Source organism: Podarcis filfolensis (genome assembly GCF_964270895.1).
Source record: "Podarcis filfolensis genome assembly, chromosome: 4".
In the NCBI taxonomy this organism is placed as follows: Eukaryota; Metazoa; Chordata; class Lepidosauria; order Squamata; family Lacertidae; genus Podarcis; species Podarcis filfolensis.
This window is the reverse complement of record NC_139607.1, coordinates 27,552,593-27,575,711: the sequence shown is the minus strand read 5'-3', so window position 1 is coordinate 27,575,711 and position 23,119 is coordinate 27,552,593. Positions and strand designations below refer to the sequence as shown.

The 23,119-nt window shown below is 41.9% G+C and overlaps 1 protein-coding gene across 2 annotated transcripts in view; it reads left to right on the top strand.

Annotated features, from left to right (window-relative positions):
- The window catches only part of SH3RF3 (SH3 domain containing ring finger 3), a 196,160-nt gene that overhangs the window by 102,100 nt on the left and 70,941 nt on the right, over window positions 1–23,119 (top strand). For both annotated transcript variants that reach the window (XM_083610588.1, XM_083610587.1), the window contains exon 2: window positions 21,819–22,091. In XM_083610588.1, coding sequence (XP_083466714.1) covers window positions 21,819–22,091 — 273 coding nt within the window. The remainder of the gene's footprint in view (window positions 1–21,818; window positions 22,092–23,119) is intronic.

Below are 23,119 nucleotides of genomic sequence, written 5' to 3'. Positions count from 1 at the left end.
AGGTACCACTGTATTGATCTTCCCTTTCAACATGCAGCTACAGTGAAGAGTTGATTAGGGGGTGTTCTAGGGGTGCGTTGTGTTTGTACCCTAAAATATGCCCAGAATAATTTGCGGTACATGGGAGTTTGTGACGGATGCTCAGGGATTCCTAGACAGAATAAGTTTTCCCTTTCTTTTATGAATCATCCCGAATTTCATGAAACATCCCGAAGCAATTTAAGAAGACAAACATCAACAATAACAACATATCAATGCAATTTCTAGGCCAAGTTTGAAAAGCGCTATACATTTATCTCTTTTACTACTTATCAAAGATCCTCTGGTTTTAAGTTGGAGGTGTATGAATTTTCAAAGGCTTTGACATCCTGTTGTAGTTGATTACCAACAACCCTACAAGCAGTCTTAGTTCACTGCCCTGTGCAAAGGCAAGGCAATACACGACAGAGTAAAGTTCTTACAAATTTTAACCTAAGACAAAGAACATTGTCAGCAACTGATGCCATTTACCTGGATAAGCAAGAACTTCACAATTGTTTCTTTTAAAAATCTTTTCTCAATTGCTCAAATACTTTAAAAAGAAACAAAAAAAAAGCACCCCACCAAAACAAGAGTAGTGCAGTGAGTGTACTTAACATGGTTTTTCCTTCTTAATGTTTAACAGCAATTTAGTATAGAAGGCCGATGTTTTTAACCTCATCTTGGCCATCTGTGGAAGCCCTGCTCCATGTTCTCTCTCCAGTGCAAATGCATGGATTAGCACTATTACTTTAATCATCATCATCATAATTTATTATTTATACCCCGCCCATCTGGCTGGGCTTCCCGAGCCACTCTGGGCATCTTCCAACAAAATATTAAAATACAGTAATGCATCAAACATTAAAAGCTTCCCTAAACAGGGCTGCCTTCAGATGTCTTCTAAAAGTCTCGTGGTGGTGGTTCTCTTTGACATCTGGTGGGAGGGCGTTTCACAGGGCGGGTGTCACTCCTGAGAAAGCCCTCTGCCTGGTTCCCTGTAACTTGGCTTCTCGCAGTGAGGGAACCACCAGAAGGCTCTCGGCGCTGGACCTCAGTGTCCGGGTAGAACGATGGGGGTGGAGACGCTTCTTTTGAAATCATAGGAGCAAACTCCTAGGGGCCATGGGGGCTTCGGCCCCTACAGTAAAATATTTGAGGGGGCCAGGCCCTCACAAAGTTGGTGGCATTCCCTTTTAAATGGTGTGTGTGCACAGTGTCGTGTGATTGATTATGCAGGGCAGGACTTAACCTGGGCCCCCACAATATTTTATTCAAGTTGGCACATCTGGTTGAAATATTTACTGGGGACAATTGTGTGTGCACAGATAGAATTGCACTAGTTTTGTTAACCTCGTTTAACTTGTGGGAATTTAGCATGGACCAGTAATACTGTGTTTGTTTTCGCTGGGAGCTTGTAAGTGCCACAATAGCTCTATGAAAACAAATGTGTCTGTACTTTAAGCTAATGTTTTCAAATTTATCTGCTGGAAACAGGCCACCTAAGAGTATTTGAAAGTAGCTTGCTTACTTTTCTTTCTCACTAACGCAACATAAAAGAAACCAAGTTGATCCTTTTACATATTTTGAATATTGTAGGGACACATGCGTGAACACTTTGAATTAGCATGATGCACAACAGGATATGGACTTTCCTTCTAGCACATAGCACATTATCTGGCCCAAATATGTGCCTGTTAGTGAGATCCCCTGGAGTTTGAAGCGCCAGGTTCATTATCTCTTGTTATATAACCCAGGAACTTACTCCAGATATCCAGTAATAAATGGCTGTTGCATTAAATTTATACTTTATGCTGCTGTAGTCAAAAAGGGCACAATCACAGTAGATACCACATACCAGCTGAATTATGGCAAGTGAACTGTTAGAAAATCATTGCTATTATAGAAAGTTGATTGCACTCAGTAATATGAAACTAAGCTTTTGGTGAGAATAAGCATGAAAATAAAAAGGGGATTTTTTTAGTATTTATTTTTTTAAAATAAAATAGAGTTTAAGCTAAGCTATTGTGGTTGCTTTGTAATGGGGATCTTTCATTTTTATTGATTTCCTTCCCTCTGAGAGAAGAGAACTGCTGCTTTTGATCTTTGGGGTCAATTTATAAGCCTTTATTTCCATCTTGCTCATTTTCTTTGAAATTGCACGTCAGTCCAGGAGATTTGTGAGTTTTCCTTGCCATATTTGGGTTCCCTTTGTGGAAAATAGGGGACTGCACACATAACGGTGTGTGGTGTGTTTTGCTTATGACATGGTTTTTCTGCTGCTTTCTCCTCCTCCATGAAACAGAATGTCACACAGCTCTCCTCAAACCCAGTATTCTGAAAGAGGAGAGGCCACAGGAATTTGCAATCTTTGTGAAAAATCTGCTCATTTGCATATTTAATGGCTGAGGAGAAATGGTTGGGAAGCCGCAGTTAGCAGAGAAATTATTTGCCCCAAGACACAATCAGTGTAGGCTTCACAGTCAAGTGAGCACAGAATGAGAGCTTTTGCTTCTGTTCAGCTTTGGCTTCTAGCATCCAAGTTAGCTGGTACCAGACTATAGATTTCAGGCCAGGCTTGGGATGGAAGGAGCTGTCAGTTTTGGTTCTCTTGCTTCTGCACATTTCTGAAGCAATTTGTAAATTTGTTTGTTTTTTAAATCTGCATTTTAGTGCCATTTTTCTCCTAATAAACACATTTTTAATGCGGTTTTGACTACACAGACTAATGCAATCTATTTCTTCCAATAGAAAGCATTTTAGTATGTTATTTTCACCAATATATTCATTTTTATGCACAGTGTTAACTGCTGTATGCATTTTTGCAAGCACTGGTTGTGCGTAAAACTGCACTGTTAAATTCATATAAGTGTGAGTTTTAAACGATGGCTATGCTTTGGTTCTCATATTGTTTTAGAAAGTGAGAATTTGATAAATTTGGCTCTATATGTGAACTGAATCGCAGTTCTCCACGGTCTGTAATCCTGGCCAAAACCTGGATACTTGTACCACAGTCTTTCAGGGCTGCCCTGTGTGAGCAAAAGCCAGCATCCACATTTGGGTCTAAGGCAATGGGTCTGAAATGTCTGAAAGCTAACACTGTATTTGAAGGCATGCTTCACTCTTGTGTCCCAAAAGGCATTGCCTGAGGATAGTTAGTTTTATGCAGTGGGTGTGATTGGAACATTTGATTACACCAGCTTGCCCTCCAGATGTTTTGGACTACAATTCCTATCAACCCCAGCCAGGACATGATGTTGCAGAAGGCTTGATTACACCAAGGCAGACAGAGCAGAATTATCTGCCCTAGAAAGAGGCTGTTTGGAAGGAGCCTCACAGGAGTCTTTAATTATCTCATTCATTCCTCACACACCCTTAGTGATTCTCTCAAGTCACGCTAATGTGCTGACAAACAGTTTGGGAATGACTGCTCCACAAGAATGATAGTTTCTTAGCTGAAAATTGTGGCTGTGCTTTTTAAGAGCACCTCCGTTTGCTGAGCGAAGAAGAGGTGAGATGCTGGGAAGTGTGCAAGATCTGAGGCAGAATAACAACTATCTGAAAACAACAACAACTTTATTATTTGCACCCTGCTGCCCATCTGACTGGGTTGCCGCAGCCACTCTGGGTGGCTTCCAACATATATAAAAACATAATAAAACATCAAATATTAAAAACATCCCTAAACAGGGCTGCCTTCAGATGTCTTCTAAAAGTCAGATAGTTGTTTATTTCCTTGACATCTGGCAGGAGGGCGTTCCACAGGGCAGGCGCCACCACCGAGAAGGTCCTCTGCCTGGTTCCCTGTAACCTTACTTCTCACAGTGAGGGAACCACCAGAAGGCCCTCAGAGCTGGACCTCAGTGTCCTGGCAGAACGATGGAGGTGGAGACGCTCCTTCAAGTATACAGGGCCGAAGCCATTTAGGGTTTTGAAGGTCAGCACTAACACTTTGAATTGTGCTCAGAAACAAACTGGGAGCCAATGTTGATCTTTTAGGACTGGTGTTATATTGTCCTCGTGGCTGCTCCCAATCCAGCAGTCACATTCTGGATTAGTTGCAGTTTCCAAGTCACCTTCAAAGCTAACCCCATAGAGAGTGCTTTTTAAATGGTACCCAGTAAAAGTAAAGCTTCCCCTTAAGGGTGCAGTTGCAGTAACCATTGGGAAAAGTCCAACTCTTAAAACCAACTGCTCTTTTGTCAGGATGACAACAAGAGAGGAGACAGAAGAAGTAAACTTCCTTCTTCCTGTTACCTCCACCACCCAACTGTAAGTAAGGAGAAGGATGAGGTGGGTGCTTTGGAGACTGATGAGAGGGAGACCAGGGCCTCTTATTTTGCACAGATATTGATCTGATCTGGAAAAGTGTTTGGTGACGATATTCTAGGAAGCTTGTATTTTCTTGGATACACCCTTTCAACGACCCGACAGGTGTGGCATTTTCTGCTAAAGGGAAAGGTTCCATGCCATTCTGTGTTTCTGTGTTGCTTTCTTCTACTTTCCTAAGATAAATGTGCAATTAAGCTGGTTTATTGTCAACATAATTAGCATGCGTAAAAGATATAAATGTTTCCTTTCCTTTAAGCTATCTTTGAGATTGTCCTAGTGTAACCTCCAAAACTGCTGATTACTACAAAGAGAAGTAACTTTTAATGTACAAAGTGGATGTTTGTTAATAGGTCATGTTATAATCCATTATTATGTTGAATAGAACTGAATCTATAGCTAACAGAAAAGGAGCTGTTAGCATGATAGCATGACCCCAGCCCCAATCCAGCTTCTGTTAAATGTCTGTTCCCAGCAAAATGAATATCCCCCTGCTATAGCCTTTTCATGTAGCAAATCTTCAAAAATAACTTCGTTTGATCTCTTTTTAAGCAGCATTGTTCCATTTCCTCTGGACATCATTAAACTCAATTGTTTTCTGAGCAGTCCACACGAACATTCCTTTGTAGTCAGCACATCTCAGGTTTAATTGAAATGAATTCTGAATCTTTGCAAACTCTCTGGCTGTGATCCAGACAAGGAAACAGCAAGCTCCACAAATGCAGTGGGGCTTCTTAATCTCTTCCTACCCCATTTATTCCCTTGGCAGCAGCTTCTGGCACTATTTGATAAGCTGTGTTTGAGACTCGGAGAGCAGGTATTAAATGTGACTTGTGATGAATGGCGCTGCTTGGTGGAATGGGGGAGGGGGTGGAGATTAAAACGCCCTGCTGCGTTTCCACAAGCCACTGCCGATGCCCCAAAAAGCTATCATATTTGGAGCCTCTGGTGCCTTGTTTTTCTGTGGTTTATATTTGCGTGCTGTGGTGTCTAACCTAGTAATGTCTTACAATATAAATCCAGCTTATATGCTACAGTTGCTTTGATTATAACTAGAATGATAGCAATGCATTGTTTCGTGTACTGTGTACAAGTTTGGGGACTGGGTTACCTAATAGCAGTGCTTTTTTTTCCTAGATAAAAAGATACTGGAACACACTTCCCTTAGAAGACCCGCCCCAGAGCCCAAAGAAGATCGGGGGGGGGGGGTTTCTCCTCACCAGCCAGAGGCTTGTTGAGGCTGCTCAGCTGAGGCAATGGGAGCCTTTCTCACCTCAGCTGAGCAGCTTAATGAGCCATAGCAGTGTTAAGACTTGCTCAGCTGAAGCATGGCTTTCCCCGTGCATCAGCTGTTGGCTAGGAGGCGGAAGAGCCTCAACTGCTGTACCTCTAGCTTGCGAGGAGACCCTCTCCGGAGCCCATAGAGGATGTACCCTTTAGGCTCTGAGGAGGGTCTCCTATGAGCTAAAGGAGCAGCAGGGCTTTGCTGAGGCTGCTCTGGCCTCGCCCTCCACTTCCAGGGCCCCCCTGACAGGTTCCGGAACATTGTTCCGGCAGGTTCCGACTGGAAAAAAAGCCCTGCCTTATAGCTTGTTCTGAGTTTGTTCATAATCTGTGGTACTTTGATATTTTTGGACACGCTCATAATGTTGTGGACAAACGCCGGCTCCCTCAGCCTGAAGCGAGATGAGCACCCCGCACCCCATAGTCGCCTTTGGCTGCACTTAACTGTCCAGGGGTCCTTTGCCTTTTTACCTTTACTGCTCTTGAGTATGGCTAGGGGAGAAATTTGTTTCTGTTTCAGTATGAAACTAACTAATTCACAGTTTCGAAAACAATACATGAAACAAAAGAGCTATCCTTCCAAATGCACCCTTCCCTGAATTTTGTGGGACGGTTGCCCAAAAGTGTGTATATTGGGAGAAATTGTTCATAAATTAGTGTATAAATTAGTGGAAATAACATACCAAAATGCATTATTTTAGAGGAAATTGCTTACCCACCCACACATTTGCACTAAAACTGCTGATCGTTTTTTGTGTGTACTGAAAATTGCAAAAATCAACTGAACGAGAAATATGGAGAACTGAACTTAACAATGGAAAAAGGAGAAATTCAAATTGACAGATTCATCCATTCCTGCTCTTGAGCTATTGCCAAACCATAATACCCAATGTAAATTCCACCATGCACTAGTGATGGCCACTAACCTTAAGTGACTTCCTGTGTTAAACAAATTCATGGATAATATGTTTATCAATGGTTATTAGACACGATAACTAAATGGAATGTCTTATTCAGAGCCCGTTGGCCATGGAATACCAGTTTCCAGGGAGCAATAACAAGAGAGGACTATTGCCTTCAAACTCCCTTCTGATGGGCTTCCTGGAGGTATCTGATTGGCCGCTGTGGGAAATAGAATGCTAGAATAGATGGATAGTTGGCCTTATTATAGCCAAAGTCCTCTCAGTGGGACTTACAAGTTCCAAAGCCATGAAGCTACATTTTCCTATAATGTGAGGGTTTTCCCCCACTGCTTTATATGCACCTTAAATGCTGTCTTCCAGTTTTCTTTTATTGTGTGTCAAAGCAAGATAGTGAAACTGGAAAGAAAAAATTAGTGTGATGTGGTGATTACGTTCTCTTTTTTTGCCCTCCCTTTATGATTCAGCACCTTAGCAGCACAAATCTCTGTAGTGCATGGAGCCAAGTTTCATAAATCTGTCAGCTGATGCCACATCAAACTAGGTATCTTTTCAGGCCCAGAGCTGTCTTCGCTTCCATTCCTGGCACACTAGGAACTCTGATAATTAGGTGTTTCACAGCTTACTTCACATACTCTGATTGAGCAGGATGAGACTCGGAAGAGATGCCTAAAGCATTAAGCAGTTTGGTGTATTTTGATAGGCAACATGTTACAGTTTAATACCTCAAGGACTGCCTCTCCCCATATGAACTGACCCACACCCTGCAATTTTCCTCTTAGCCCCTTGTTTGTGTGCCCCCTCCAAGAGAGATCCAGAGGAAGACCACACAAGAACGGGCCTTTTCTGTGGTGGCTCCCCACTTGTGGAATGCTCTCTCCAAGGAGGCTCGCCCAGCACCTTTATTTAATATATTTAGATGCCAGGCAAAATATTCCTCTTCTTCCAGGCCTTTGGGTAATTAGCCAATCTACGGTCTTTTAAACTGTGGGGGTATTGACAAGCTTGAATGTGTCCAGAGGAGAGCGACCAAGATGATAAAGTGTCTGGAAACCGTGTCTTATGAGGAACGAGCCTAGTAAAGAAGAGACTGTGAGGAGATATGATAGCCATCTTCAAATATCTAAAGAGCTGTCACATGAATGATAGAGCAAGCTTGTTTTCTCCTGCTCTGGAGGCTAGGACCCGAACCAAGGGAATCAAGTTATGAGAAAGGTGATTCCAACTAAACATCAAGAAGAACTTTTTGATGGTAAGAGCTGTCCGACAGCAGAACAGACTCCCTTGGGAGATGGTGAGCTCTTCTTCCTTGGCGGTTTTCAAGCAGAGGTTTGATGGTCATCTGTCATATATGATCTAGTTGAGATTCCTGCATTGCAGGGGGCTGTGCTGGATGAACCCCAAGGTCCCTTCCAATGCTGTGATTCTTTGGTTCTATAAAAGGCACCAGTCATGATCAGAAACCAGTTGAATTGGAGCCTTGGTGAAGTCTTGATGAGTTACAAGGGTATATGAATACTAATCCAAGAGTATAACAAAGCAAAGGATTGCTAACCATTTTTACTCTGAGCAATATCCTTCTGAGACAGAAGCCACCTTCAGTTTTTCCATAAAACTGTTAAAACTGTTCACAGTGAGGTATCAGATACCATCTCATGATAAAGAATTGGTTAACAGCATATGAAGTGTTTATATTATTGCTCTTGCAGATAGGTGGCGTGATCACACTGTAATTTGCAGGAATATGTTAGCTGGAATTAAACAGACGAGTTTAAGGTGTATCTTTGAGCCACAAATTATAGATAATCAACTTTTATCTATCGTAAAGAGATGCTGCCGAGTGACATGAAAGGCTCGTTTGCATTCTGAGAGTATGCATCTCCCTGGTGCTTTTCCCCCAGCCGGTACTCTTAAGTACTGTTGCTTTATACGATCAGAAAATATAATGATGGTGGGGTTTATTCTCACTGAAGTAACAAGAAAGCAGAATAGATGTTAATGGGAGCCTTTATCTGCAAAGAGCTCTCATCTTTTAAAGAAGAAGACAATTTCAAATGTGAGAGTGCTTGACTTTTTCAGTATTCAGAGCTTGTTGAAGGCACAGGTCAATGTTGTAGCAAGCTGTCTCCTCGACCTACTCAACACTTATCAAAGGCTGAGCTGATTAAAGACCCTCTGGCAGCAGGCAGACTACCGTGGGTGTATGAGAATGTGCCAATCCGTACTGTCAGCAGGATTTAGACTTTCAAGAGGCTCTTAATCGTCTTTATGAAGAGTGTGTGCCAATGAATTGCGTTTAATGAGTCGCTACATGCAATGGATCTGGGTGAAAGGATAAAAACTCCGAAGCGCTGGAAATGCCACTTCAGGGAGGGTGAGGGGCCCAATTCAGACACATCCAGAACATAAAAGTGATATGCCGCTTGTAAGGAAATATTGCTGATCCTGTAATTTAAACATCATTAAAGTCCGTTGGACTTGGCCCTTACATATTTAACATTTGAATTGTTATGACTAGAAACATTTTAATAATAAAAAAGAGCATTTGTGCCAGCTAGGAAATACAGATGATGTGCTGAATTTCTAATGCCCTTTTCTTTTTAGATTTTGACAAATAGTGCAAGAAATGTTTTAGCTGCACCTTTAAAACAAGGAGCATATTTTAACTCAAATCAGGTTTAATCAGAATCAAGTCCCACTTTGTACAATAAGCATGCTGATCTGTCAACATCTACTCATCATAGTTACTAAATGGGAAATCTTCAGCTCAGAAACTGTAGGTGGGTACCATTTGATGGAAGGAGGGAGTGGGAAGATAAGGCTAACCAGCTGGTTGATGGAGAGTGGAGACCAGCAAGAGAGCAGGGTTAGTGAAGGACCAGCTTGGTCAAGAGGTCCAGGCTACAGATTTCTACGTGAGGTTGGGTGCATTCCTTGTGCAAGTAGCAGAAGCCATGGCAGGATGGTTAGTAAGGAAATCAACAAAGTCCCATTGTGGGACAGGCGGCTCTCAGGCACAGAAAGGCCTTGGGTGAGCTGAAGCAAGGCACATTTTTCTCCTGCTTTCTTCACTGGGAATGGACAACAGCAGGAGGAGATTACCAACTCCTTGCCCTGGTGGAGAGCTTCTAGACATCTGGCCTGACCCCACTGTAAACAGACTGCTAGGCTTGATAGGACTTTCTCCGATCAAGCGAAGGAATCCTTGTGTTCCACACCATTACATTTTCTGTGATGTGAGTGAATAAAGTATTGTCTCGTTGACCGAGCCAAGAATCCTTTTACTGGCGAGCCAGAATTGCATTAGAAGACATTAATGGTTAGTCCTGTAAAAAGAGAGGTGTTGCTCCCCCCTTCCCCATTCTGAATTTGAGTAGACTATTCCTTTGACTGCTATGTTCAACCCAGTTGTAAATATTAACTCAGTGGCACAGGAATTTATACCCTTAGTGGAGCTTTGTAACAAAACCCCGAAGTAAATAAAAAATTTGGCTCTACAATAGAAGCCAGCCTCTTCACTGAGGCTATCAGACATTCTGGCAGCTTTAGCTAGTGCTCTTTTTTGCTAATCTGATCTCAAGGAAACCATTAATACTGCTTTATAGAATGCCCAGAGGGTACTTTAGGAAGGTGCCTCATGAATTTCTGGGCAAGAAGACAATGGTGCATATGAGTGCGAAGCTGGATTTGTTTCATGATCATGAGCTGTGAAGGTAATAAAAAAGTCACCTCCTGGGAACCATAATAATTTATTTCAAAGCACAAGATAAAACACTCCAATAAAATCACAAGAATCCCACAGTGTGCCAAATTACAGAATTCGAACACTTGGCTTATCAGCCTGACTGACTGAACTCTATAGCGCTTCATATTTTGCCCTGCAGTCTATTATTTTATAATGCTGAATGACAGGTGATTGTGGGGAAGTGCAAAGACCCTGATCCTTTTTCTGCTTCTACTCTGGAAGTTTTGTATTTAGATGGGGCATGGTGAATAGAGCACTCTTGGTGCAATATATCCTGTGACATCATGGCAGTAAATATGATGTCAGAGTAGAGACTCTTGTGGGAGACTCTTGTGGGAGAGCCAGTGTGGTGTAGTGGTTAGAGTGGTAGACTCGTAATCTGGTGAACCAGGTTTGATTCCCCGCTCCTCCATATGCAGCTGCTGGGTGACCTTGGGCTAGTCACACTTCTCTGAATTCCTCAGCCCCACAGCCTCACAGAGTGTTTGTTGTGGGGGAGGAAGGGAAAGGAGAACGTTAGCCGCTTTGAGACTCCTTTGGGTAGTGATAAAGCCTTAGGGATATCAAATCCAAACTCTTCTTCTTCTTCTTCTTCTTCTTCTTCTTATTATTATTATTATTATTATTATTATTATTAAATTGTGTGTTGTTTTTATTTTAAAAAACAATTTAATAGGAGTTTGGACACAAGCAAGGAGTCACAATCAGTAAGTTCTAGATATATCTATTTGTTCAAGTCTTTACATTTAATTGCTGTTCAAACATGAATATATCATGTTTAGCATCTCTTAACACAAACTTTCTTGACAATTGTCAATTGAACATTATCAGATGAGCAGAACAATCAGTTCACTTTTGGCCTTGAATGTTAATTGACCATCCAATAACCTTTACATAAAGCTCCGACTCTGAAAATTACAGTTATATACAGTTATATATACCTAAATTACACATCCATTCCCCTTTCTAAAGAGGACTAACTTCAACAATCTCTTATCCTTGATTATGTAGGACAAGGAGAAGCACGTAGTTAAACAATGCCATTCTTAATAGCGTGTAGCACATAATGCTCTGTCAGTGATCCAACCATCATCACCTCCGCTTTCTGAAAACATAACTAGGGGCTGATTCAGGAAGTAGTAGAAATAAAGGTGCTATGCACATTCATAGCACATGTACAAAAGCAAAAGACTGGTGCTAAAGGGAGGAAATCCAGTTCTTACTCAGATTCCATAACAACGTGCAAAACATTTTGCTGTTACATAAGTAGTTTTGATAACAAAGCGAAAACTTACGGGCCATTTTTGGAATTAAAAAAGAGCTTCCCAAGATATTCTGTTTTGTTTGTCCCTGCAGCATAATATGATGCATAAAATCCCGAATCTATAATATTGCCATGAAATAGTCTAGGGAGGGAAAACACTGTCAAAAACAAATCGGGGGAGGGGGGAGTTTTCATTTTATTTAGCTGTGCTGCTAATGCTTGCCAGATGAAATTGAAATGAACCCCCAAAAGTGCAACATTTGTAGATCTGGGTGGAATACTGCCATTTGAGGAATTATTAATGAGAGATTTTATGTCTGTTGAAGGAATTAATACTCCACTTTGAGAGCAAAACACACAGCAACTCTAAACATTTTGCTACTTGAGCACCTCCATAACAGAGTTTAATTCTGTTGTTTGTTGCAGTTTTATGGAGCCCTAAGGGTACTTGTGTTGGTACTGCGGAATATCTGTTTGCACGCATATGGCGGGGTGGACCTGTAGTACTTTCACATATCTGCAATATCAGCCAAACATGAAGCAGCTTTGAGCGGATTTGATGCCTTCTGCAATCGCTTCTCCCTTGGTAAACATTCAGAATCCACCTAATCAAGCTGGAGCTTTTTCATCCAAACGTGCGGGAAAGCTGCTTCTCTTCACTATAGGGTGTTTCAGAGAACATTAAAATAAAATAAAAAGCAGCTCTGCTTTTAGCAAGATGATGCAGCCCTACACAACATGTGGTCCACGAAGACAAGTGCAGCAAACCAGCTATTTGTTATGGGCCAGGTTGTTGACAACACCACCCCACCCTGATTTTTGCATCTTTGTGCATTACAAGTTGTATGGATAAAGGTGGTCCTCGTCAATTCTGCCACCATTTTCCTCTGATCTAATGTTAGAATCATTGCAGCGCAGTTCCCCGGTTTAATAAACAAGTTAACTGCTTTGATAGCAGTCTTTATCCATCCCATTCTTTTCTTGGAACTGTTAGCGTAAAAAAACAATAATAGCACTGGGTTAAGAGTGTCAGCTATCTCCCAGTGGGGAACACAGAGCCAGGCTCCAGCTATATCACTGCACAAATATGCAGTTGTTCCGAAGATAATACTCAGCCGTTTCTGAAAAACCAAAAAGCTCATTTGACTCCAAACGTCCACAGCATTTATATCACATATTAAACAGATGGAAGATGGGCAGTTGAACATGGAAGACAGCAATTCTCTGCCTTGAGTCAGTCTAGAGCAGTGTTTCTCAAACTTGGGTCTCCAGCTGTTTCTGGACTACAACTCCCATCTTCCCTGACTAGCAGGACCAGTGGTCAGGGATGATGGGAATTGTAGTCCAGAAACAGCTGGAGACCCAAGTTTGGGAAACTCTGGTCTAGAACATGGTGATTTCTTCATCCATTAAGGGCATGTGAGAAATCAACCATAAGTGGAAGTGTCATATGCCTTTCATATTTTTTTGAGCTGTATGAATTATAATTCTTGACAGTAGTTCTTTAGGGTATCTCAAAGTTATTTCTCTAGCCATCACACCTAGGAATTTTATTTTTCTTCTGTTGTATCTGTAATGGACATTTTCAGTTTATAAAAGCTTGTGGACTCCAACAAAGTAGTTTGGTGGGGTGTGGGACAGGGAGAGTTATATTTATCCTATATGCCCACTCCTCTGTTTAACCAGATGTCTTATATTACATATTTTCTATGGGAAGAGATCCTTGTAAATTCATGGTTAGAAAAGTAGCCAAAACTGAAGGAGAAAGGAAGCACGTGTTTTTGAATAACATGCATATAACATTTGAGCTTGAAAAATGCAACATTGGCTCAGGAGTAACCTTGAATGTATAAATACCAATAGGTATGTTGAAAGGATATTAAGTTGCACAAAGTTTTAAGATTTTTTGATACCGCTGAAAGGAACCAAAATTAAAATTCCATGAAAGAACATGTGCATTGTGTTACACAAGCAACTATGTTCTGTGGCGCTTTAAGAACTAAGGTTGCAATTCTACACACACGTGAATTGCACTAACCCCCTCATTTTACTCAATGGGACTTGCTTCTGAATAGACATGCAAGGAATTGTGATGTAAGAATGTTACTGTGAAATCGACTTCTGTATGCCAGTGCAAGTTTGGCAAGTTCAGGAAGTGATCACTCCAGTTCGCACGTAGGTAAATGGGTACAGAGTGTGTTTGGGTGGGGGCGGGGGCTATACAGTGATGTAAAAAGGATCAAGAAAACTTGGCATTGAACATTTCCCATGTTAGATATTCTATATTGTAGACACCGGAGCACCAAAGTGACTCTCATGTAAATGTGCTCTGACAGTTCATAGGATTTGACATAGCATTTCCAGTATTTATTTAGATCCCTTTTTAACTGAAACCCTCAGAATCCTACTAGTCAAACCACAGACTTACCATGTTTCTCTTAATGGAGCTGAACCAAAGCAAGTTCTGGCACAAGAGTGCCAACATCTATACCAAATCACTACACCGCATTCTTTCTTGACCTTTCCATCAAGTTGCCGAACAAAGTTGCGCACTGTTCTGCTGAACAAGCGGGCGTGTAACTTAATCTGTCGATTTAGATCTGCTTTATCTGCGGAGGCGTTTATCAGTTCCTTCCATCTTTTTGAATTCCTAGCGCGGTTTCTTCTTCTTCTTCTTCACATAAGTAACTGAACAGTTATCACATGATTGTGCCTTTTAGTTACAGTCCAACCGCTTCAAATTATTGCTCCGGGCGTGAAAGGCTACATATCATGGCGTGAATGCTCCAATTCATCAAGTTTCTCTTCCCTGCCGTTTCCCTCTACACCCACCCCGACTTCCGCCTGTTGGAATTATTTTAATATATATATATTTCAGTGAGAAAGCTCCTCTCCCTTCTGGATACAGCTGATGCGATTTCCCATAAGCTGTTATGCATGACAGAAACCATATGCTGAATCCTTGTCCTGGCTGCCTGCGTGAAGCATCCATCAGCACTCGCAGAAGCTCCTCTGAGTTCTGCCACACGTCTTGCACAGAGTGAGAAATCAGTGCGATGCTCTCCGAGTAATGAGCCGCTAAATTAGCATTATGGGTTTTAATTGTTATTAATGTCTTGTACCGGCCATTTGTTGTTTCAATGCCTGATGGCCCTCATGTGGGTGTCTTTTTTCCTTCCATTCCTCCTTCCTTCTTTTTTGTCTCACCTCTACATTTTTCTAAACTGGCTGCTGGTGGTTGTTTCAATGGAGCTTAATTCTTGGTCACAGAACCTGTGGTATGTTAGCTCCAGAACCTGTTCCCTCCTTCACAGTGTAGTTGTTGTGAGGGTAATAATGGAGGGAGAAGCACAGTGTGTTTAACTATGCTGCCCTGGTCTTCCTTGAGGACAGCAGGGTAAAAATAAATGCATAAAATAAAAGGTCTGGAACTTGTAAGATAATAACATTTGATTCTGAGCTCATAGAGAATGACACCTTTGCGGGACAGCGCCAGCCCAGGATTTGGCAAACATGCTGGAGGTGAGAGGTGTTTCCAGGCCTGCATGAACCATCTCCACACAGGCCTGGGAAGTGGATTGCAGCCTGCCTGCCAATTGACCAATGGCAAGAAGGGCTGACTGAGGTTCCCTAATGGACCAGTCTGCATTGGATGCTAGTGGCAGGGAGGGTGGCTCTGTCCCACCACACAGGATGGGAAAATAGTGGACTGATCTGGATGCAGCTTGCAAGAAGGGACTTGTGAGAAAGCTCACATTTCACAACTATAAACAATGCCTGCTATTGTCCAGGGGTGTCGTAAAAAGTAACAGCAAAAGAACTGCCTGTGTCCCAAAAAACACAAGTACTGTTCACAACAATCTTGCATACCAGAACAGTGGAGATGTTTAGGAGCACTGTAGATTAATTTTTGGCTTTCCCATGAAGTGTGGTTTGGCTCTGCTAGAGTAGTTTGAAATTCTCTTCTTCCCTTTTCTTCCTTTCCAGAGCTCTGAATGGTGCAGATCTGCACACTTAAAATAGCAATCTTGTAAATAAGCCTGTTTAAGGCCTAGCCTGCTAAGAAGCTAGCATCTGGCATTTAGGTGCCAGCCATGGAGGAGAAGTTGTCGTTTAGTCGTGTCTGACTCTTTGTGACCCCATGGACCAGAGCACGCCAGGCACTCCTGTCTTCCACTGCCTCCCGCAGCTTGGTCAAACTCATGTTCGTAGCTTCGAGAACACTGTCCAACCATCTCGTCCTCTGTCGTCCCCTTTTCCTTGTACCCTCAATCTTTCCCAACATCAGGGTCTTTTCCAGGGAGTCTTCTCTTCTCATGGGGAGGAGAAGTACTCTCCTAATAATAATTTATTATTTATACCCCGCCCATCTGGCTGGGTTTCCCAAGCAACTCTGGGCAGCTCCCAAAAGATTAAAAACAGAATAAAACATCAAACCTTAAAAAACTTCCCTAAACAGGGCTGCCTTCAGATGTCAGACATCTGATGGGAGGGCATTCCACAGGGCAGGCGCCACCACCAAGAAGGCCCTCTGCCTGGTTCCCTGTAACCTCACATCTTGCAGTGAGGGAACCGCCAGAAGACCCTGGACCTCAGTGTCCGGGCAGAACGATGGGGGGTGGAGACACTCCTTCAGGTATACTGAAGGAGGCATCCCTAATGGAAACTCAGAATACTAACCTTTTCGTAGCCTAGCAAAAAAAGAGGAGAAGAGGCACCTTCTGCCAAACAGATTAGTGAGAAGTGATGGATCTGACAGATTGGCTTCCCTCCAACCTAGTATGGACACCAAACAGATGGGCAGGAAGTGGACAGGAAGATCCATCTTTTCGTCACCAAGCTGTATAGGATTCCTTGTTAAGTGCAAAGCTGCAGTAAAAAGAGTTTTTGCCCTGCTTTTGTACCATTCAAGTCATGTGTGAAGGTTGTTAATATTGGATTTTCTAAAAAAGAAAATCTAATGCACTTTCTAGCAACTAGAATCCAGCCAATGTAAGTTTTTAATGACTTTACAGAAGCTGTCAAAGCAAAAAGTGGTATGTGTCTGTAAATGCTCTAACTCAGGCTTAAACCTCTTTATTACTGGAAAGAACTCGTGGAATCTTAGTTCTGCGAGGACACTCTGTTCAGAATCCTTCCTTTCCTTTCGAAACCACAATTCCCAGTGTTCTGGGTTAGGGAGATACTTTGAACCTGTGTACATTTGTAATGCTGACATTTCCTAAGGCTAGAATTCAAAGAGAAAAGTTAAGTATGCCCCTAGAGTATGGTTCATGCTCAGTATTTTGTTTGATGACCTCTCTGCATCCCCTTTGAATAGATTCTTTTCTTTCAAAAGTCCCTTCAGTTTCAAAGGGGTTTGCCATGTGACGTGGGGTGGGGAGCTGTCTAATGTCCAAACACACACACCCAGAATCCCCTTGGGTGGCTAGAACTGTTTGCATGGTCCTTTGTGTCTCAGCCTTAATTGTTTGAGCTGTGTCTTAAAATATTTGCTTCAAATTCCTGACTGGTGTTGGGTTTTTTAAGGCAATAAGGTCACCTTTTGTAAGCACTTGCATTGAAATATTAAGAAATGTGCTCAATAGATCTTGGGGTTTCCCGGCAGAGATCATCTTCATTGCTTGCCGGAGCTAAGATAACCTTTGACATCCTTTCATTATTTCAACTTTGAAGCTAACTCACAAAATAACTTTATTCTATTACTCAGGAAATATTCATTTTAAAGTATGGTAATTATAGGACAAAATCTTCCTATAGTAGAATTACAGTGGTACCTTGGTTCCCGAACAGCTTAGTTGTCGAACAAATCGGCTCCCGAATGCCGCAAACCCGGAAGTAAGTGTTCTGGTTTGCGAACATTTTTTGGAAGCTGAACATCTGACGTGGCTTCCGCAGCTTCCGTTTGAGTGCAGGAAGCTCCTGCAGCCAATTGGAAGCCGCGCCTTGGTTTTCAAACGGTTTCAGGAGTCGAACGGACTCCCGGAACGGATTAAGTTCAAGAACCAAGGTACCACTGTATTGGCAGCTTTTCCTTTCTCTTTTTCTCTAAGCTCTGTAAGGAAAGATCCTGCAGTATTTATATGTTTTGGTAAAGTGAAGCCTCTGGTTCTGATTGGTTCATGATCATTCCAACTACTCAGGTAAGAAAATTGTTTGCAGTGGAGTTTCTATGAAAGGAAGGGAAGCTTGTGCAGTTGCTAAAAAAAGAAGGTTGAGGACTGGAAAGAGGTACCAGAATGTAGAGAAGCTCAGAAGCATGGAGCCCAGAGACAAGGTGGTTGACTAAAGGAAGGATACAGCATACGCAATGGACTTTTAACAGGAAGAGGGAAGGTTGAGTGAAAGAAAAGAAAGATGAATGCCGAAGAGACCTAGAACAGAGTCAAGAAAAAGTCAATGCAAAATCTCACAGCAGAGCTTGTGAGGGCCATTGGGGGGCTGACATCCCACACACGGTGTCAGGATGTTGGAAGGAGCTGGGGGTGGAGCTGAATGCGGTGGTCGTGTGGCTCAATGGCTGGTGGCTCCTCCTTTGCCTCCTCTTGGTGCCACCACAGTCAGCTTTGATCCTCCTTCCCCTCTTCGGCAGGAGAAGGAGGAGCAGAAGCCTCTGTGTTTTATGGATATGGAGGGGCGGACTGTAGCCCTTGCCCCCTGCAAAAGGGCTCAGCCCCCAGGAACCGATGCCCCTGCCTCACAGTAGACTGTGGCTTAGCATAAACGTGTGGGCATGTGGATTCCCATAGCAAAGATTGTTTTGGTCTTCTGCTGCTGTGCCTTGTTAAGTTAATTCTTAGTATTCAAACACAAACTTGTGGTTTGGCTCTCCTGGGCAAACTACTAGCCATAATAAACCATAGAACGAGCCGTGGTTCATGGTTGGTCTGGTACATGCAAGCCAGTTAGCCAAACCAACCCATCACTTAGTGCAGCACAGCAAAGCAGCTGCAATCTCCTTGTCTGAAGCCCATAATACCAGCTTGTGCAGTTGTGCTAAGCCATGGTTTGGCTTGGCATGGCATGCAAACCAGGCCAGCATTTAGAGGCGGAAGTTGCTGTATACGGAATTGAAAATAGAAACAGGCACGCTTTAGGATGGTGGCCAAAACAACAAGACCAAAGGAATTGGGACAAAAGGGGAGGCTGGCAGAAGAAGTAACTTTAGGTAATGGAGAAATGGAGTTGGGGGAGAAGGAGAAGCCAAGGAGAAAGTAGCGCTGACATCAGGTCAAGGAGCAAGAGGAGTTGGGCACTGTTGCACAGTAGAAGATGGATAAGCCAGAGAGTTTTTGAGGTCTGACCAGTGTGGACTTAGGCTGCCAAAGAGGCAGAGGACAGCAGATAGTGGAGAGTGAAATTTCATATATTGATTTAAACTAACCACCCAATTCACTGGTTGCAGGCTTCTAGTTACCATTTAATTGCCTTGTGATTGTTGTTTGTCAATTTGCCAGCAGGTAGTTTCTTAAGTACTACTGTTTGATTTGGCTGAAACATAAATGCAGAATGATTGAGTTTCCAGCATATCATTAGGACCTCGCTAAAATACTTCTCTCTTTCTCTTTCTCTATTAATGCTTCGGGCTTTCTTGTCAGCACTGATTGATTGAAACAGTAAAGAAACCTTCTGCAGAATCCAGCGCTGTGCAGGAATACATCGACATACACGGAGTAGTGACTTTTCTATGCTCCCTTGCCCTCCAACTCTTGCCATTTTTGTGACAGACTTAAATCCATAGTAGATGGGCATTCTTGTTTTATTTCTTGTTAATGTAAGAAATGCATGGGGCAATCAATATGACTAATCAATTCCCCTTGTGCTCTCCTCCCCCTCTCCTTTTGGGTGGAGGAGGTGCTTTATTGTGAAGCTACATTTTCTGGAAAACTTTAAAAAAAAAACAAAACCATAAATCAGGGCAGCTACAGGAAATAAGAGAGGCAGTGGTGACATGAGTTGCCATGATGCTAGTTTAGTAATGGAATTCTGCTGCTTCCTTTATTCAGGGTCCTTTCACACATTGGACTTTCCTTCCTTGGAGGTTTTTAAGCAGAGGTTAGATGGCCATCTGTCATGGATGCTTTAGCTGAGATTCCTGCATTGCAGGGGGTTGGACTAGATGACTCTTAGGGTCCCTTCCAACTCTACAATTCTATGATTCTGTGATTCCACATCATATACCAGAGTTTGCCACAGTTTACACTTGAGATGCAGACAAGAGTACCTGCCTGATTGCGAGACCTGTCCATTGCGTGTACATACATACACATTCGTAGGTATACATTTGAGATGTGCACCTAAAATGTAACATGTGAAATGGACATCAGCTATGAGCAAAGATTATTTGCCTCTTTTCACTATCCTGGCAGGCATTTCTATTCCAGCACATCAATCCTGCACTGGATAGTTCCCCTTTTGTTGATGTATTCCATTGTTGAGGAAGTGCAAGAATTAGATCAAGAGACTGGCCACAACATAAAAGTGGAGCTGGATTTGGGTGAAAAGGGGGTGTTTTATGTTTTGGTTTTGCTTGCTTTTTAATGAGTATTCCCCTGACTCTTAGGGACAATCCATATGAACATTATTGCATCTTGTTTTATTGTTACAAGCGTTCAGTGTTGTTGTTTTTAATTTTATCTGTAATGAATTTTACATTGCCTTGGATCGCTTTCTAGGCAGAAAAGCGATTAATGCATTTTATGGATAATTGATAAATTAATATTGAATACGCTACACAGAGAATTTTGGTGTGCTGAAACAGACTTTAATAATTGAGTTTATACAAGTCCTGGTTATGACGCTCATTTGCACATTATACTAAACCATAGACCATTTTCCACAAGGAAATCTTACCCACATTTTTCCTCCCCACCAGTTCATGGAGGAAATAAACACCACCCCTGGCTTCGAGTTACATCAAGACCAGCGTTTGCTCAAAAAAACCATGATTGGTAAACCAAGAGCAAACCCTGGATTCACTTCATGGCTTCTTTGAAATGAAGTAATCCACGGCCCCAGGTTTGAACGTAATTCTAAGACAGTTATTATATTTTCTTTCCTCCCAGCGTGGAGTGGGAGCAAGGTGGGCTATAAGCCATGGTTTATGGTTTACTGTGATGTGCAGTTTAAAAAAATGATTTGTACCAGGACAAATCGAATCAAAATCTTTCAAGGCTCTTATTGAAACCAATAAACTATTCCAAAGTACCAAGGCCAGCTTATCTGGTCTTCATTATTTGAATGCTTGGTGGATGAAACAAATCAGGGACAGATTAGGGAGGAAAATAAAAGGATTTGAAACAAGTATCTGCATTTCTTTAGTCATCACTGAAGCTATCCATGCTGTCATTTCCCAGATTGTGAATTTGCTATATAGGTAGTGGTCCTAACTGAAATCCTTCATATTGTTTTAAAGAACAATTCTTTATCTCTGTCATAGAAAAATGAATGAGCTAAAGATGATACTTTTCATTAGGCTAATTCTGTGATTGAAAAGGGGTGCAAGCTGAAAAGTTATCATCCAGACCAAAGCAAAACAGTGTTAACTGTTGACTTTTTAATCAATGAGGATTAGTTTAAACAAAGTCCAGGTACCTATGTTGTGTCTCTATAGGATGATTCCCCACCCTCAGAAATCTGCAAGGTGGCCAATATGTTATTTCACATGAGAAGTGTATATTAACCTGTGACATGAGCATGAGTCAGGGTAGTAACAACATTTGGGAACATTTGTGTGCCATTTACATGAGTATTTGATCATTTATTGAGCAATATTATGAAGAGAAAGGGAAAGTGTGTACTTGGAAATCAAAAGTTACAAAACTAGAAGATAGAATTGTAAACTAAATAGCATTATGTTTAAATATTTTAGTAACACTAAGCAGCCAAGAAAAGTAACTACTGCTGATGGAAAGGTCAGTCTTCTTTTGTGAGAGTTGTTTCTTCCCATGGGTCAACCAGCTTATACTCAGAGTAGACCCATTGAAATTAGTGGTCATGATTAAGTTATGTTCATTCATTTCAATAAGTATTTTCTGAATGAGAGTTAGTTGAATACAACCCCATGTGCTTTGGGTTTGGCAGTGAGCAGGTCAGCCATATATGACCGCCAAAGGACAACAAAACTTGAAACTAATAATGCTGAAATATGCTTGGTGTATAAATCAAGTTATAATAATAAAAATGTAAAAGAGTATATGCTGGTATGAGAATTGATTTAATCACATTGCATCATGTCCTCCTTTTGTTGTTGCTGCAGAACTCTCAACTTCCCTACGGAAAAGCTCTCTATGCTTATGAAGGCAAGGAACCTGGTGACCTCAAGTTTAACAAAGGAGACATTATTATACTGCGACGAAAAGTAGACGAGAATTGGTATCACGGGGAACTGAATGGAAATCATGGCTTTTTCCCAGCAAGCTATATCCAGTGTGTCAAGCCCCTCCCACCAGCTCCACCTCAGGGCAAAGCACTTTATGACTTTGAAATAAAGGACAAGGATCAAGACAAGGACTGCTTGACCTTCACCAAGGTAGTGTGAAATCTTGCTTCCCCTCCTAATGAGCATCTCTGTGATTCAGACTGTGTTTGCTCCAAAGGAAACCACAGGAAAAGAGTCAAAACCTTTGGCCATGCTTGTTTTATTTATTATAGCAGCACATCTCAGTGTTTACACTGAAGAAGGAGAAATACTTCCCATATATTATTATTATTATTATTATTATTATTATTATTATTATTATTTGTGGATCCTCTGAAATTCTGTGACATGTCCAAGCTGGTTTTAGGCCTGTCAGATTCTCATGCATGAGAGTTAAGGTGCTTAAATTCAAGTATGTTCATAAGACAGGATGGGATTAATTTAGAATCCCAGAAGAGGGAGTAAAGGCCCATCAAGCTGAACTCCCTGCTATATGGCAGCGCTGTCAGTCCGTAGCCCCTCAGAGAGCAACTTCTGCATCCAGGCCACAGAGGATGTGCACTGGAAAAAAGGGTTCTTCACCAGCAAACAGGAAATTCCTTCTCAATCCAGAGCTTAACCTTCAGCTTTTGTTGAATATAGGTTACTTTATGAAACTGAAAATGGATTGGTAATAAGAGTGGCTGTTGCATTAGCCCTTACTGCCCATAGGGAAAAGCCTAGAAATCATTGTTATGGAAACAACTGACACCATCTTAGTTACTGTATGTAAGAACAGCAAGTTAGAGGTGTGTTAGGCAGGGCTTTTTCTCAGCCAGAACTCACCAGAACTCAGTTCCGGCACCTCTCAGGTGGGTTCTGGCACCTCTCTAAGAGAATGAAGGGGCATTCATTGTGTGTTCCGGCACCTCTTTTTCTAGAAAAATGGCACTGCTGTTAGGAATTGTATGGGACTAGATGAATGGATTAATGTTCACCTAGCTCTTTACCGCAGTAGTCTAATGCTATATGATACAGCTGAAGTTTGGGGTTGGGTGAGCAGAGACTTCATGAGAGGAAAGCAGAGAGAAATTAACATTTTCCCAGGATATGGCTAAACACTGATATAATCATATGATGATGCATTCATAGGATTCATC